Here is a 15,314-nt window from a genome sequence, read left to right as displayed (position 1 = left end):
GGTAATTAATTCCTTTTTCTGGACTTGGTTCCATCTATGCATGTCACTGTTGTGACTACAAACGGAAAATGTAACGGACGTATACAAGAGGTCCTCATAGCTACATAAAAAATGTTGAGGTCCTTAAAGCTCCAAAGTTTAATAATTGGGGTCCTTGTATTATTGTTTACTCCAACGTCTGCTACAACATTTAATAAGGTGAACTCGCCCATGTAGATTACTACTCCCACCACCTGATAGGAACATTTAATTCAATACTTTTCAACTCAAACCACACCCACCAGCCACCACTATACAATCCTTTCCACCCAAAAACCTTGTTAAATTAGTCAACAACAACTCTTACTAACCCTCCTCTCTTCACACTCCAACACTACATCCTTCAATCACCCAACAACTACATACACAAAAATGAACAAAAATCTCCCATTTTTCCTCACCACTTTCCTCACCATTTTTATCACAACAACATCCTTAAACATCCCATTAAACTCATCATTAACAACCTTAAACCCAACACAAACATGGTCATCACCCAACAACACTTTCACCTTACACTTCATCCCCTTAAACTCAACCTCCTACACTCTCTCCATCACATATGGCACCACCTCAATATGGTCCCCCACCTCTACCGCGGTCTCCGCGGGGTCCACCTTCCGTCTAGACTCCTCAGGAGACCTCCAGCTCGTCTCTGCAGACAACAAAATAGCATGGCACTCCAACACGTCTAACTTAGGCATCACACATGCCACCTTGGATGATACAGGCAACTTAATGTTAATGAATAGTTCTAATAATGTTTTATGGTCCACTTTCGATAACCCGACTGATACGCTTGTTACATTGCAGAATTTCACTGTAGGGATGAAACTATCATCTGGGTTGTACTCATTTTTTCTGAATAGTACAGGTAACATGACTTTACAATGGAATGATAATATAGAATACTTCAGTTTAGGGCTGAATTCTTCTGTTAGTACTAAATTGAGTAGGGGAGATCCTAAGTTAATGTTACAAGGCGGTATCTTATCGATTTATGATAGTAATATGAATTTACTTCAGAAAACGGTTTATGGTAGCGATTATGATGGTAGTGATACTGGTAATAGTAATACAGGTAATAATTTGAGGTTTATTAGGTTAGACAGTGATGGGAATTTGAGGATGTATACTGTTGACAGTGGGAGTTCTTCATCTGATACTGTCACTTGGACTGCTGTCAGTGATCAATGTTTGGTTTTTGGGTATTGTGGGAATATGGGGATTTGTAGTTATAATGAGACGAGTCCGGTTTGTGGGTGCCCGTCTGAAAATTTTGACGCTGTTGACGAGGAAGATAGTAGGAAAGGGTGTAAGTTGAAGGAGGAGATTAAGGACTGTCCTAATAGTGTAGGGCTATTGGAGATGGATAATACTAGGTTTCTAAATTACCCGCCTGAGACGAATGATGCTTACTATGAGAATAGTGTGGCTTGTCGAGCGAATTGTCTGTCTGGGGCATCTTGTGTTGTGTCTACTTCAGTGGAGGATGGATCAGGACAGTGTTATATAAAGTCGTCGAGTTTTGTGAGTGGGTATCAGTCAGGTACTGTACCTAGTACTTCGTACGTTAAGGTATGTGGGCCTGTTGTGCCAAACCCTCCTCCCTCGGAGGACACCCAAGAAAACAAGAAACTCAAAGGTTGGGTTATTGGGGTGGTTATTTTAGTGACGGTTGTCGTGTTACTGCTACTGCAGGGAAGTGTATGGTGGTGGTGTTGTAGGAAAAATCCCAAGTTTGCGAGTTTGTCAGCTCAGTATGCTCTTTTAGAGTATGCATCAGGTGCTCCTGTGCAGTTCTCATATAGAGAGCTTCAGCAAGCCACTACTGGCTTCAAGGAGAAGCTCGGTGAAGGTGGTTTTGGGACGGTTTATAAGGCTGTTCTTGCGAATAGAACTCTTGCGGCTGTAAAACAGCTCGAAGGTATTGAACAGGGTGAGAAACAGTTCAGGATGGAGGTGGCAACTATAAGTAGCACCCATCATCTGAATCTGGTTAGGTTGATTGGGTTTTGTTCGGAGGGGAGACACCGTCTTTTGGTCTATGAGTTCATGAAAAACGGGTCGTTGGATAGTTTCCTTTTTGGAACCGGGAGAAGTCGTGAAAAGTCCTTGACCTGGGAAAACAGGTTCAGTATAGCCGTGGGCACTGCAAAAGGGATTACGTACCTTCATGAAGAATGTCGGGACTGCATCGTACACTGCGACATTAAGCCTGAAAACATACTCTTAGATGATAATTACAATGCTAAAGTTTCCGACTTTGGCCTTGCCAAGCTGGTGAGCCCACAAGATCACAGATATCGCACCCTAACCAGCGTAAGAGGCACAAGAGGGTACTTACCACCCGAATGGATTGCTAATTTGCCCATAACCTCAAAATCCGATGTTTACAGTTTTGGTATGGTACTGCTGGAGATAGTTAGTGGGAGGAGGAACTTTGAAGTGTCGGAAGACACAAACAGGAAGAAATTCTCGATTTGGGCATATGAGGAGTTTGACAGAGGAAACATAAACAGCATTGTGGACAGAAGGTTTGGTTCCGGTGAGGTGGATATGGTTCAAGTGACCCGAGCGATTCAAGTTAGTTTTTGGTGCATTCAAGAGCAGCCTTCTCAAAGGCCTATGATGGGGAAAGTTGTTCAAATGCTAGAAGGAATCATGGAGATCCCAAGACCCCCTATTCCAAAGGCTGCCATAGATGGTTCGAGTAGTGGGGCCAGCTTCAACATGAGCGGCATCAGCACTCGCTCCACTTTAGCTGCTTCAGGTCCTGACCCGTCATTATCTTCGTCATCCCGAACCCAACAGCCTCCGTCTTCTCTTTCCGGCGTGAACCCTGAGAGGCCCAATTCATCCCTTGCATAGAGAAGCATAAGTGAGCCATGTACCAGAATTAGTAAATATATTGCTGCAAGTTATCCATCTTTGAATGTGTGTGTTTTTTGGGTCAGATCCAGCTGAAAGCTTTACAGCAAGGCAGTTGCTGTAGATGTAATAATTCTTTGCACTTAATTCACGATTTTGAAACAATTCCGACATTACACAGTTATGCCGCGTGAAGCCTTCCTGAATGTGTATAGTATAGTCCTACAAATATCGGCCTCCAAGGATCACTGTACGATTGCAAAACTGTCTTAGAATAAGCTGAAACTGTCACCACCCCCCATAGACACTATATCATTGTACAGTCGCGACACTGTAATAAAATAAGCTGCAACTGTCACCACCTGCCCACAGACACGATATCTTACTTTCGCAGTCGTAACTTCATGCTGCCAAAACCCAATCCTTGAGTACTAATATGTGCATCCGATAACTGTTGCCTGAAAGAGAACTGGGCACGAAAGCGAAAATAAATACTCTAGGCTACTAAGTAAAACATTGCATAAGAGCATGGCTACTGTTAAAATATCACAAACATTCATTTGTTTTTGCAATTGCTAAACCAGGGCATTAACGCAGAACAATGTCAGCTCTAAGATACAAAAAATGAGTTACATAATCAAACAAAATGATCGAAAATTGAGGTAGTAACACCATAAGATAGGTTGAAGCAACTGCTGCAACATTTTAGGGAACATGAAAAATAAATTGCATAATAAATAGGATTCCATAGAAACACATAATGAAAGATGAAACCATTGTTCCAGAAAAAAACGCATGGAGCTCTAAGCCATGCTCAAGCAAATGAAACCATGACTGGGTTCTCTTTACATGTTTGTTGATTGTACGGCTTACCGAATTGCTCTACAAAACATATAATGAATTTAACCTATTTTCGGAAAAGTATGAGGTTGCGAATTTTCCCTCTTGCTGGCTTTTCAGGCATTCCTCCCGCCCTTGTTCAGCTTAGCGGTCATGAAGACTTGATACTCATGACTTGAGTTCAAACCTTACCAAAGTCTCTTATTCCACCTCTGCCACCACCCCTTCCATGTCCGCTCCTTGGACGAGCCTCCTCAAACCTCTCAGATTCTCTTCTTCCACTTCTATTGCCACCACTCTCCTTCCCCTCCTCATTTCCCCTCTTAAATCCTCCTCTTTCGCCTCTCTTCTCACCCCCACCCCTTTCTTGTCGGTCCCCATTTCCCCTGTTAAATCCTCCTCTTTCGCTTCTATTCCCGCCCCTTTCTTGTCGCTCCCCATTTCCCCTACTAAATCCTCCTCTTTCGCATCTATTCCCGCCCCTTTCTTGTCGCTCCCCATTTCCCCTGTTGAATCCTCCTCTTTCACTTCTATCCCCACTCCTTTCTTGTCGCTCCCCATTTCCCCTACTAAATCCTCCTCTTTCACTTCTATTCCCGCCCCTTTCTTGTCGCTCCCCATTTCCCCTACTAAATCCTCCTCTTCCACTTCTATTCCCACCCCTTTCTTGTCTGTCCAAATTGAATCCTCGTCTTCCATCTATGCTCCCACTCCTTCCTCGTCCCTCCTCATTTCCCTTATTAAATCCACCTCTGCTTCCACCTCTACCCCTTCCTTCATCGTCTTCACTTACCTCAATAGACCCTCTTCTCTCGCTTGCACCCCTACCCTTCACTTTCTCCTTCACCTCCTCTTCCTCCTCGTCCTCCTCATCTTCCTCATCATCATCATCATCATCACTTTCATCTTCAACAAAATCCACGACTTGCATTTTCTCATCTAGCTCCTTCCCATCGGGTTTCACATTCTCCTTCACAGCCCCTCCTCCTTTCACTACTTTCTGCTTACTACCATCAACACCACCCTCCTGTTTCGACTTTTCCTTAACCGTATGCATAAGGTGAATATACTTTCCCCTCATATCCACCAAAGGATTCCCATCAACCAACAAACCTCTCCTATACCCCTCCTTCAAAACAACAGTATAAGTCCCAATCTTACTCGAAAGATAAAATATCCCAGGATGATGAGCCATAGCGCGTTTCAACCTCGGCTTAACACCCAAATAATCTCCTAAACAAAGTATATTCTCCCTCTCAGTCTTCTTAGGCCCTAAAATATGCAACAACTCATGTAAAACCCCGACCGCCCACCTATCAGTCATATCGCCATTAGGCGGAAGATGAGAAGCATTCTCATAAGGTGATAAATAAGGCAATTTCTGCCATTCATCAATCCACTTCTTCAATTTCTTGTCCATCTCAAAACCTTTCGAAAATCTCATAGGGAATTCAATTGGCATTCCCTTTTCGTAATCTTTATTAACCTTTTTCGCCATTTTTTCCATGACGGAAACCGACATATCATCACTCCAACATACTAATTCAAGAACACTATCACCATGCTTACCCTGTTTCATCTGAAAATAATCAGGAAATTCAGGAACTAAACTATTAACATAATTATCAGGCAAACCTAAATCCCATTTAAATCTATCAATCAATCTTAATGGAATTTCATTAGCTCTACATAACATTAACAATTTCAATAACCTATCAGCAGCATTTTTTCTAACAGTTTCGCTATTGAATATCAATTGTTCCTGAGCATCAAGATCTAAACTTTCTGGGGTTAATCGAACATGTGGATGAACCCTAATATCACCAGGAAAAAATTCTTCAAAAACAGAAGGGTAACTACGGATAAATTCAATTGGGCGATATGGGATTTTTAGGGTTTCATTATTATCAACAATTGTTGAAACTGGGAGTGATTTTGAAGGTTCTAATTTGAGGAGATTCTTGAGATTAATTACAGGTTTAAGATCTTTTTCTCTTTCAACTGCATGATCTAATCCTCGATCTCTGACGAATTTGATTTCGAGATTATCGACGAATGTTCTTAGGAATTGGCATTTGCTAGGAGTTTGGTGATCTTTGAGGAGAACTCGCGCAACTTTGGATTTGTATAACATTGCAGATTGATTTTTTGGGGGAAATTAGGGTTTTGGAAATTGAAATTGATTGAAGAAAAGAGGGATGAAAATGAAGAGTAAAGAGTGAAGTGGCGGGATTGTTAAGGGTTTTAGGAGGGTTTAGTTTAGTTTGGGTTGTAGCTTCACTAGCTTGACCTAATTGAGAACTCGGATATTTGCAATTGCGAGACGGTTTTTACCTCGTATTCTTGTATTTTTTGGGGGTTGCAAAACGTCGTCGACGTTTTGTAACGAATCGTCGACGTTTTGTAACGAATCGTCGACGTTTTTTTTTAAAAAAGAGCATCACTATCCTTACTCACTCTCTCTCTCTACTCTCTTCTCTTACAAATCCTCCCAAAGTACAAACTTTAAAAAAAAAATTCAAGACTTTGTATAAATCGATTATGAATATGGACGTTGAAATTATTATGAATCGAATTGTAATTTTTTTTTCGTATAAATGGACACAAACATTGAATATGAACGTGTGGATAGAAGAAAATATCAAATCAATAGAAGCTTAGAATTTGGGACTATCCAAATTAAATAATCATAAAGAATAATCAATTCCAATTTGTCTTTCACACCTTTCCTTCGTTTCCAGCCTCCACCAACACCATCATCATCAACCTTCTTCTCTTCAAAGCAAAAGCATCACCATTTTTAATTACAATATTATTTATATTAATAATAATCCGACGGTAATACGAGTCTCCACGTCTGGGCTGGCCATGGACGATGAATCTTGACGTCTATTAGGCCTGGGACGTTGCTTCTGGGCGTCATCAGTGGGAATGGATGTGGACTCGAGGCATCGCTGAAGGGCCTGGACGTTGGGTATCAACGTCCATCATCCACCACGACTTTGAATTTCAACGTCCCTCACCCTACCTGGCGATGATTTTCAGCGTCCATCAATCCTCCATAACAACCACCAAATACGACCTTCAACAACAACAGCAGCAACAAGAAACGCAACGACAACAACAATCAGCCATCAATGACAACAACAATACAATCGAATTCAACAATAATATTAATTAAAATTAACCAATTAAATCGAATTCATAATAAACAAAAGATATGGATGTGTATTACTTGTGGTGGTGTTGCGGTAGTGCTGTGGTGGTCGGGGTTGATGTTGCGGTGCTGTTCGTTGGTGGTGGTGGTCTTGCTTAGGTTGAAAAGGAACTGATTTGAGTGATTGAAATAGAGGGTAAGAGGGACTGAGATGCAAGGGCGAGTGCGGCGGGTTAGTGTGGTGGTGGTGGTGGTCAGAGGCGGCAGTGCGGCGGGTGTGGTGGTGGAGTTTGGCTGCTGTTGGGTTGAAAGGGGAAAAGGAATGAGAGAATAGAGTAGAGAGAGTGAGAAGGGTAGTTGTTGGGTTCCTTATGTTGATGATAACATGCCCATTTGATTTGTGTCACCTTAGTTTACCTTTTCAGGATATATGATCATATCAAGCATGGATTAAGAAGTGTTGAAGTTGTTATTAATCCCATTGTATTAAGTCAAGTGTCATCTAATGTACAAGTGAGAAAGTAGAGTATATTAGAGTAATAGAAACAGTCCAGACGACTGTTGCTTTCACGAGTAAACAGCTGCTTGGATTATTGCCACAACTCGTAAAACTTGAAGTTTCATTTTTATCTTTCAAAAGCTTTCACGTGACTCTTAATTTTTCAAAGATAAAAATCAGATTTTTATTAAGGAGATGGTCTTCATTAAAGAGTGGTTTGAATTATTATTTTCAAAATGTTTCCTCTTTATGCAAATTCAACCCTTTGAGTCTTTAAGAAAACAAAGAATGCTTTTTGCCATTTTAGTGTTAACTTGTCATCATGTGACTTGTCTTTTCTCTCTTTGTTTTCTGAATTTGCATGAGCTTTTAAGATTATTTTTCAAACTATCTTTCTCTATTCTTACCTTTGCAAAAGAAGCCTTTTTGGTGCAAGTTTTGGGTGGTTGCTATTGCCCTTCACATGTGAGGTCTTTGACCCTTCAAAACCCTAGCAACCCCTTCACTCACCTCCTCTATATAAACCGTGCCTCTCCTTCATAAATCCCCAAGACTTTTCTGAAATAATTCTTTCAACTTTGCAAATTATTTTTAAAGCTTAAAAATCGTGTTTATTTGCAAAAATCTTTAAAAGTCTTCAAGTGTCTTCAAGTTTCTACAGTCGTGGCTACTGTTGCTTTATAATACTAAACTCTCTTGCTTAAGAATTGTTGATCTTGTAAAAGTTGTCCATCTCTATTCTTTGTTAAGAATATGTTAGTGGAAACTTGATCCTATAACATTCTAAGTGTGTTAGTAGAGTTTAGGACGGAGTAGTCTTTAACTCTTGGCAACCGGAGTAGGTTGTGAGTTGGCAACCGGAGTAGGTTGTGAGTTGTTGAGTTCTAGGACGGAGTAGTCCTTTAACTCTTGGCAATCGGAGTAGATTGCGAGTTAGCTTGTCATAAGAACGGAGTAGTTCTTGTACTAGCTTTGCAACCGGAGTAGGTTGGCGTCTTTTATTACAAGGGTCTTTTAGTTGTCGGAGTAGATCACTAAAGGAAAGTAATAAAAAGGTAGATTGGACGTAGGCACTTGAGTATTTGCCGAACCAATTCAAAAATCTCGTGTTCATTGTTTTTACTTTATTTCCGCTGCAATTTACTTTGTTTGTTTGTTTTGTTTCGCTTAACCTTAGAAGTAATATTCATCATCATCGTCGCATTTGGTCTGCAGTCATACTCCACAAACTGAGACAAATAGATACAGTCAAATCGATTGTTGCTTTCATACTTCAGCAAACATTCATCGTGATACTTGTTCAATCTTTCAATATTATTCAAAGTATCCACTAAATCTCTTTTGTTCACTTAACTTACTTTAATCCAATAAAGTTGAAGTTAAAATTTTTAAAAGAGTACCTAATTCACCCCCTCCCCCTCTTAGGTACTTGAATCCATAAACTCAACAATTGGTATCAGAGCCTCGTGCTCTTGATCGAGGCTAATCGCCTTAGAGTTTGATTCGTGGGTAATGGATTCCGAGAAACACTCCAAGATCCCGGTCTTTACCGGTGCGAATTTTGGATGGTGGAAACTCAAAATGGAACATTACATCAAAAGTATCGATTATCAATGTTGGAACATCATCCAAAATGGACCTCTTGTTATTGAGGAAACCGATATTCTAAACGGTTTCACCAAGACAAAAGAGGAAAAAAATTACAATGAGAACGACTTCAAGCTTGCCGAAAAGAATTCCAAAGCAATGTCGATTCTTCAACGTTGTGTTGGTGAGGGGGAAGTTAGTCGAATCTCCGGGTGTCCTACGGCAAAATCTATTTGGGATTCCCTTGTACTTGCTTATGAAGGGACGTCCCAAGTAAGAAAAAAACACCGTGTTGACCTTCTCATGCAACAATATGAGATGTTTAGAATGTCAAAGGACGAGTCCATAAATTGTTTCTCTGCACGTTTTTCTTGTATTATTAATGAGCTAAAAAGTCTAGGAAGGGATTTCGAGTCCGAGGACATCATTCGGAAAATCCTTCGTAGTCTAACCTCTAAGTGGCAACCCAAAGTTACCGCTATAGAGGAAGCCAAAGATTTGTCAACCCTATCTCCTCATGAACTAATGGGATCACTAATGGCTCACGAGTTCAATCTCGATAAGCATTCTAGTGAGTCTTCAAAGGGAAGGAGTCTCGCTCTCACGTCCTCTCCAAGCGATGGAGAAGACGAGGAGGAAGACGAGTTTGCTATGTTCTCAAGGAATCTAGTTGGGTTGGTCAATGATCAAGAAAATAGAAAGTTCAATAATAATTACTCGAAAAAACGTTTTCCTAGGAAACGACCTAGTTCCACCGTGGGATGCTTTAAGTGTGGTGATAAAACTCACCAAGTTAAAGAATGTCCCAAGTGGGATGAAATCGAATCAAAGGAAAAACGAGATAAAGTTAAAAGGGACTACAAACATAAAGTCATGACCGTAATTTGGGGAATGTCCGACTCCGAGGAAGATGAGGAACTCATCGAGGAGCAACTAGAGTCTAAAATGTGTCTTACAAGTCATCTCAAGGACAAAGTCTCAAAAAATTCTAAAATTGAACATCTTAGATGTCTCATGGCTCACCCCGATGATTCCGACTCGGATTCCGACAATGAGGTAAAGCATCTAAAAGCCAAGGTTAGATCTTACTCCAAAGAAAAGGTATGTAAGCTTCTTGACAAACTCTTTGATAAGTGTCGTTCACAAAATGATAAGCTTGATGTCATGCAAGACGAAATTGAAGAAATTGCTCAAGAAAACTTTAACCTTAAAAATGAACTGAAAGCAACAGACAGTGTCACTGTCACCTCTGAGGCTTATGATGAAGTAAAAAGAGTCAACAAAATTGAACAAACAATTGACTAAAGAACTTGAGTGTCTTAAAATGATCCCCACGGATGTCTCTGGCCTGGAAAATGTCAACACCACCTTGGTGATGCAAGTTTCCTTGCTAACCAAGGAACGTGATGACCTTTTGAAGGACAAAGATGCTCTCAAAGATGAATTGGATGACCTAGTGGTTGAGATAATTGACTTAAAAGAAACAGTATCTAAGACTGTTGCTTCTGACCATGATTTAGACAAGTCTAAAAGAAAGAGTGAATGGTTGGAAAATGAAAACGAGTGTCTTAAGAGTGAGGTTGTTTGTCTCAAGAATGAAATAGAAGGTCTTCATGATAGGCTTACCTTCTTTCAAAAAGGTATGCCCGAATGTAGCACTTCTAGCTCTTCTCCTCATCATAGATCCGATGAAGTCGTTGATCTAAACAAAAGACTTGACTAGATGACATCAAAATATGAAGAGTCCAAAGAAAGAATCATATATCTCGTGTCTAAACTCAACAACCACACCCATGACTTTATTGTTGAGAAAAGATTGTCCATTGAAAGTGTCAACAATGATGAACTCAGTAGAGAAAAAGAAAAGAATTTGCATCTTCTCTCACGAGTCAAGAACTTGACCAATGAACTTGTAAGTGCTAAAAGCTTCACTAAAAGATGGGAAGGAAGTCAAACCGTGTTAAACTTCCTCACGACTCAAACCGAGAGATGTAACAAAACTGCTGGTTTGGGGTTCAAATGGAACAGTCAGACGATCGACATTGTTGCATCCAGCCTAAAAGCGATTTTAGAAGGAGAAAGTATGTTGGTCTTCCCGAATACATTATTTGCAATTATTGTGGTAAGAATGGTCATGTCCTCAACACTTGTGAAAAAAGATTTCATGACATTAACAAGAACATCAAAATAATTAAGCAAGTATGGATTAGGAAAGACACCATAAGATATGTTGATCACAAAAGGGGACCCAAGTTTGTTTGGGTTCCTAAACTCAAAGTCTAATCTTGTGTAGGGCTTGGTGAGAGGCGGCCGCAATTGGTACTTGGATAGTGGATGCTCTCGTCACATGATGGGTGATAGAAGCCAATTCCTCTCACTTAAAGCATATAATGGTGGCACGGTAAGGTTTGGTGACAACAAGAAAGGTGAAGTAATTGGCATTGGAAAGGTTGGTAAGTCATCATTACTTTGTGTCGACAACGTGCGGCTTGTCAAAGGTTTGAAGCATAATCTCCTTAGCATTTCTCAACTTTGTGATAAGGGTAATATTGTAGAATTTAGAGCTAATATGTGTCGTATTTTTTGATGCCACTACTAATGAACTAATACTCGAAGGAAGACGTGTCAAAGACGTATACTTAACTAATTTGAACACTCTATCCGGTCACACCATGTCTTGCATGAGTGTAATGAACAATGATCCTTGGTTATGACATAAAAGGTTTGGTCATGTTAGTACGAAGACTCTTAACACCCTTAAAAGACTTGACTTAGTTGAAGACATTCTTAACATGAAATTTGAGTTTGATAAAGTTTGTGATGAATGTGCTAAAGGCAAACATGTTAGAAGTTCCTTTAAATCCAAAAGAATTATGAGTACATCTCAACCTTTGCAACTTTTACATATCGACTTATGTGGACCAATGAGAACTAAAAGTAGAGGTGGTAGTCGTTATGTGTGTGTCATTGTTGATGATTACTCTAGGTTTGTTTGGGCACTCTTCCTAAGCTCTAAGGATGAGACATTTGATGAGTTTCTAATTTGTTTAAGAAAGATTCAAAATAAACTTGGTTTAAAACTTGTTTCAATGAGAACCTCACGGAGCCGAATTCGAAAACTCATCATTTGGTGCTTATTGTGATGACAATGGTGTAGACCATAACTTCTCGGCTCCTAGAACACCACAACAAAATGGTGTGGTTGAAAGGATGAATAGAACCCTTGAAAGAATGGCTAGAACAATGTTATTATCTAGTAAGTTGCCTAAGAACTTTTGGGCCGAAGCGGTAAATACCGCTTGCTACATTCATAATCGTGTCATGATAAGGAGTATATTGAATAAAACTCCCTATGAATCGTTACGTGGAAGAAAACCCAACATTTCATATTTTAGATGTTTTGGAAGCAAATGTTTTGTTCATAACAATGGTAAAAATAACTTGGGTAAGTTCGATCAACGTAGTGATGAAGGAGTATTTATTGGGTACTCCGATCATAGCAAGGCCTATAAAGTTTACTATAAACGAACCTTGTTAATTGAAGAAAGCATCCATGTCATTTTTAATGAATCTAGCGTGCTTGGACAGGTACAAACCGTGGATGATGATGATGATGAGGACGATGAGTTTGAGATTGGTCTTGTTCGAAAGGACTTTGTATTCGAGGATGACGAAGCTCCCAGCACTGAATTGCAACAGACACAGAGACTGTCACCTTCAAAGGAGATCAAGCAACTCGGGGGAACACGTAGCAACTCGCTCTTGTTTCTTCTCTGGAAGCAACAGACCAACGATCGTTGCTTCTACCTCCGTAATCAAGAAAACCAAAACAAGTGAGGACGAAGATCTTTCCAGGCCAAAAGAAAACAGATCACCGTGGATCGATCTCTGCTGAGGGGGAACAAGAAACCATTGTTCCAAAGAAGTGGAAACATCAAAGCTCTCATCCACTCACTAATCTCACAAGTGATCTCAACTCGGGAATTCGAACAAGATCATCCATCAACAATCTCGCTCATCTCAATGAGTATTGTGCCCACAATGCCTTCCTCTCTCAAATTGAACCTTCAAATGTAATCGCAGCCGCCTTGATCGATGTAGATTGGTTGCTTGCTATGCAAGAAGAGCTCAATCAATTCAAAAGAAACGAGGTATGGCACTTAGTCCCTAGACCGCCTAATCGTACCGTCATTGGTACTAGGTGGGTCTTTCGCAATAAGCTTGATGACTCGGGAGAAATTGTAAGGAACAAGGCTAGACTAGTGGTGCAAGGTTATAACCAACAAGAGGGTATTGATTACGATGAAACCTATGCACCGGTAGCTAGACTTGAGGCCATACGATTGCTTATAGCTTTTGCGGCTCACAAAGGCATTAAACTCTTCCAAATGGATGTCAAAACCGCTTTCTTAAATGGATATTTGGAAGAAGATGTCTTTGTAGAACAACCACCGGGTTTTGAGAACAATAACTTGCCTAACCATGTTTTCAAATTAGACAAAACTCTTTATGGTTTAAAACAAGCACCAAGATGTTGGTATGATAGATTGTCTAAATTTCTTATTGAAAATGGTTTTAAAAGAGGCTCCGTTGACAAAACATTGTTCTTGAAGCAACAGTCCAGTGAACTGTTGGTTGTACAAGTATATGTTGATGACATTATATTTGGTGCAACAAATGAACTCCTTTACTTATATTTTTCGGAACTAATGAAATCGGAGTTTGAAATGAGCATGATGGGTGAGCTAGGATTTTTCCTTGGGCTCCAAATTAAGCAATCAAAGGATGGAATCATGATCCATCAACAAAAGTACATCAAAGAAATGCTTAAGAAATTTGGGATGACTAATGGTAAGCCTCATGATACACCTATGGTAGCCGGGTCCAAATTGGACAAAGATGAACTCGGTAAGAATGTTAGTGATAAGGTGTATAGAGGTATGATAGGCTCACTTCTTTACTTGACCGCAAGTCGTCCCGACATTCTCTTTAGTGTTTGTTTATGTGCTAGGTTCCAAGCAAATCCGAATGAATCACATTTCAAAGCCGTTAAACGAATTCTTCGGTATTTGATTGGAACACAAAATCTTTACTTATGGTACCCTTTACATTGTCCTTTTGATCTTATAGGCTTTTCGGACGCGGACTATGCGGGGTGCACGGTAGATAGAAAGAGCACCTCCGGAATTGCAACGTTCTTGGGTCCTTGCTTGACTTCTTGGGGCTCAAAGAAACAAAACACGGTAGCTCTTTCTACGGCCGAAAGTGAGTACGTTAGTGCGGCACATTGTTGTTCTCAACTCCTTTGGATAAAACAACAACTCTTGGATTTTGGTATTATTTTTGACTCCATTCCTTTAATGTGTGATAATACGAGTGCAATAAATATCTCCAAAAATCCTATTCAACACTCTAAAACCAAACATATTGATATTCGTCACCATTTTATTCGAGATCATGTGGAAAAAGGACATATTAAACTTATCTTTTGCAAAACCGAAAATCAAATTGCCGATATTTTCACTAAGCCACTTGCAAGAGAACATTTTGAGAAATTTAGGCTAGAAATTGGGTTAATTAATAGCTCGTGATTTTTAGTGTGAGTTTTACAAAATTCCTTAATTGATTAAATTAAAATTGGATATATGTTATTAAGTATTCTAAGTGCATTGACATCATTTTTGGACCAAAAATTGACACCGTATTTGTGAGTCGGTAATCACTCAACCTCATATCTAAATTTACGTTTATTATATGCTACCTTGCGTTTTTATTTCGAGTAATTAAATATGTTCAAGATTGGGCCAACTACCTCACTTACCACATTTATTGGGCCACTTCCTACCTACAACCCACCGTCCAAACTTCCTCAACCCACCGAAATCTCACAACCCACTTATCCCTTCATCTCCCAAATCCCTCCATTTAACCTACCATTTAACCCACCATGGTCAAGACGTCATTCAATACCCCTATACCCATCAAACACGTGAAAATGACCTCTCACCACTGTCCCAAGCTTCTCCACCGAGACCGTGACTGTGAATGTCGATGAAATTGAAGAAACTCCAATTGATTTGAATGAGAATCCGATTAAGTCTACCGATTCCGGCAAGTAAAGCTAACTAAAGAAAGGAGAAAGCTACTTCATCGTCGCAAAGGTCTATGTTCTACATATGTATCAAGAGATGATCGGGAAGTTGGTTAGAAAACGGAGATAGATGAAATTAAAAATTGAAGTTGGTTGAAAAAAAAAAAAAAAAAAAAAAAAAAAAAAAAACGGGAAGGCAATATGTGAAATGTCAAAGTGATTATTGGAAA

General features: G+C 39.8%; 2 protein-coding genes across 2 annotated transcripts; one reads left to right on the top strand and one right to left on the bottom strand.

Annotated features, from left to right (window-relative positions):
* Positions 1 to 228: 228 nt before the first annotated feature.
* On the top strand, positions 229 to 3,525 carry LOC141604878 (G-type lectin S-receptor-like serine/threonine-protein kinase At1g34300). The gene has a single exon (XM_074423431.1). The coding sequence runs from the start codon at positions 412 to 414 to the stop codon at positions 2,908 to 2,910; it is 2,499 nt and encodes an 832-aa protein (XP_074279532.1). The 5' UTR covers positions 229 to 411; the 3' UTR covers positions 2,911 to 3,525.
* Positions 3,526 to 3,613: 88 nt separating this feature from the next.
* On the bottom strand, positions 3,614 to 6,053 carry LOC141604879 (protein WHAT'S THIS FACTOR 9, mitochondrial). Its single transcript, XM_074423432.1, has one exon. It carries the CDS (start codon positions 5,882 to 5,884, stop codon positions 3,932 to 3,934), a length of 1,953 nt encoding a protein of 650 aa, XP_074279533.1. The 5' UTR covers positions 5,885 to 6,053; the 3' UTR covers positions 3,614 to 3,931.
* Between the last annotated feature and the right edge of the window lie 9,261 nt (positions 6,054 to 15,314).

Source organism: Silene latifolia, chromosome 10, assembly GCF_048544455.1.
Source record: "Silene latifolia isolate original U9 population chromosome 10, ASM4854445v1, whole genome shotgun sequence".
NCBI classification, from domain to species: Eukaryota; Viridiplantae; Streptophyta; class Magnoliopsida; order Caryophyllales; family Caryophyllaceae; genus Silene; species Silene latifolia.
The sequence above is the reverse complement of the archived record's forward strand: the minus strand, read 5'-3'. Positions and strand labels throughout refer to the sequence as shown.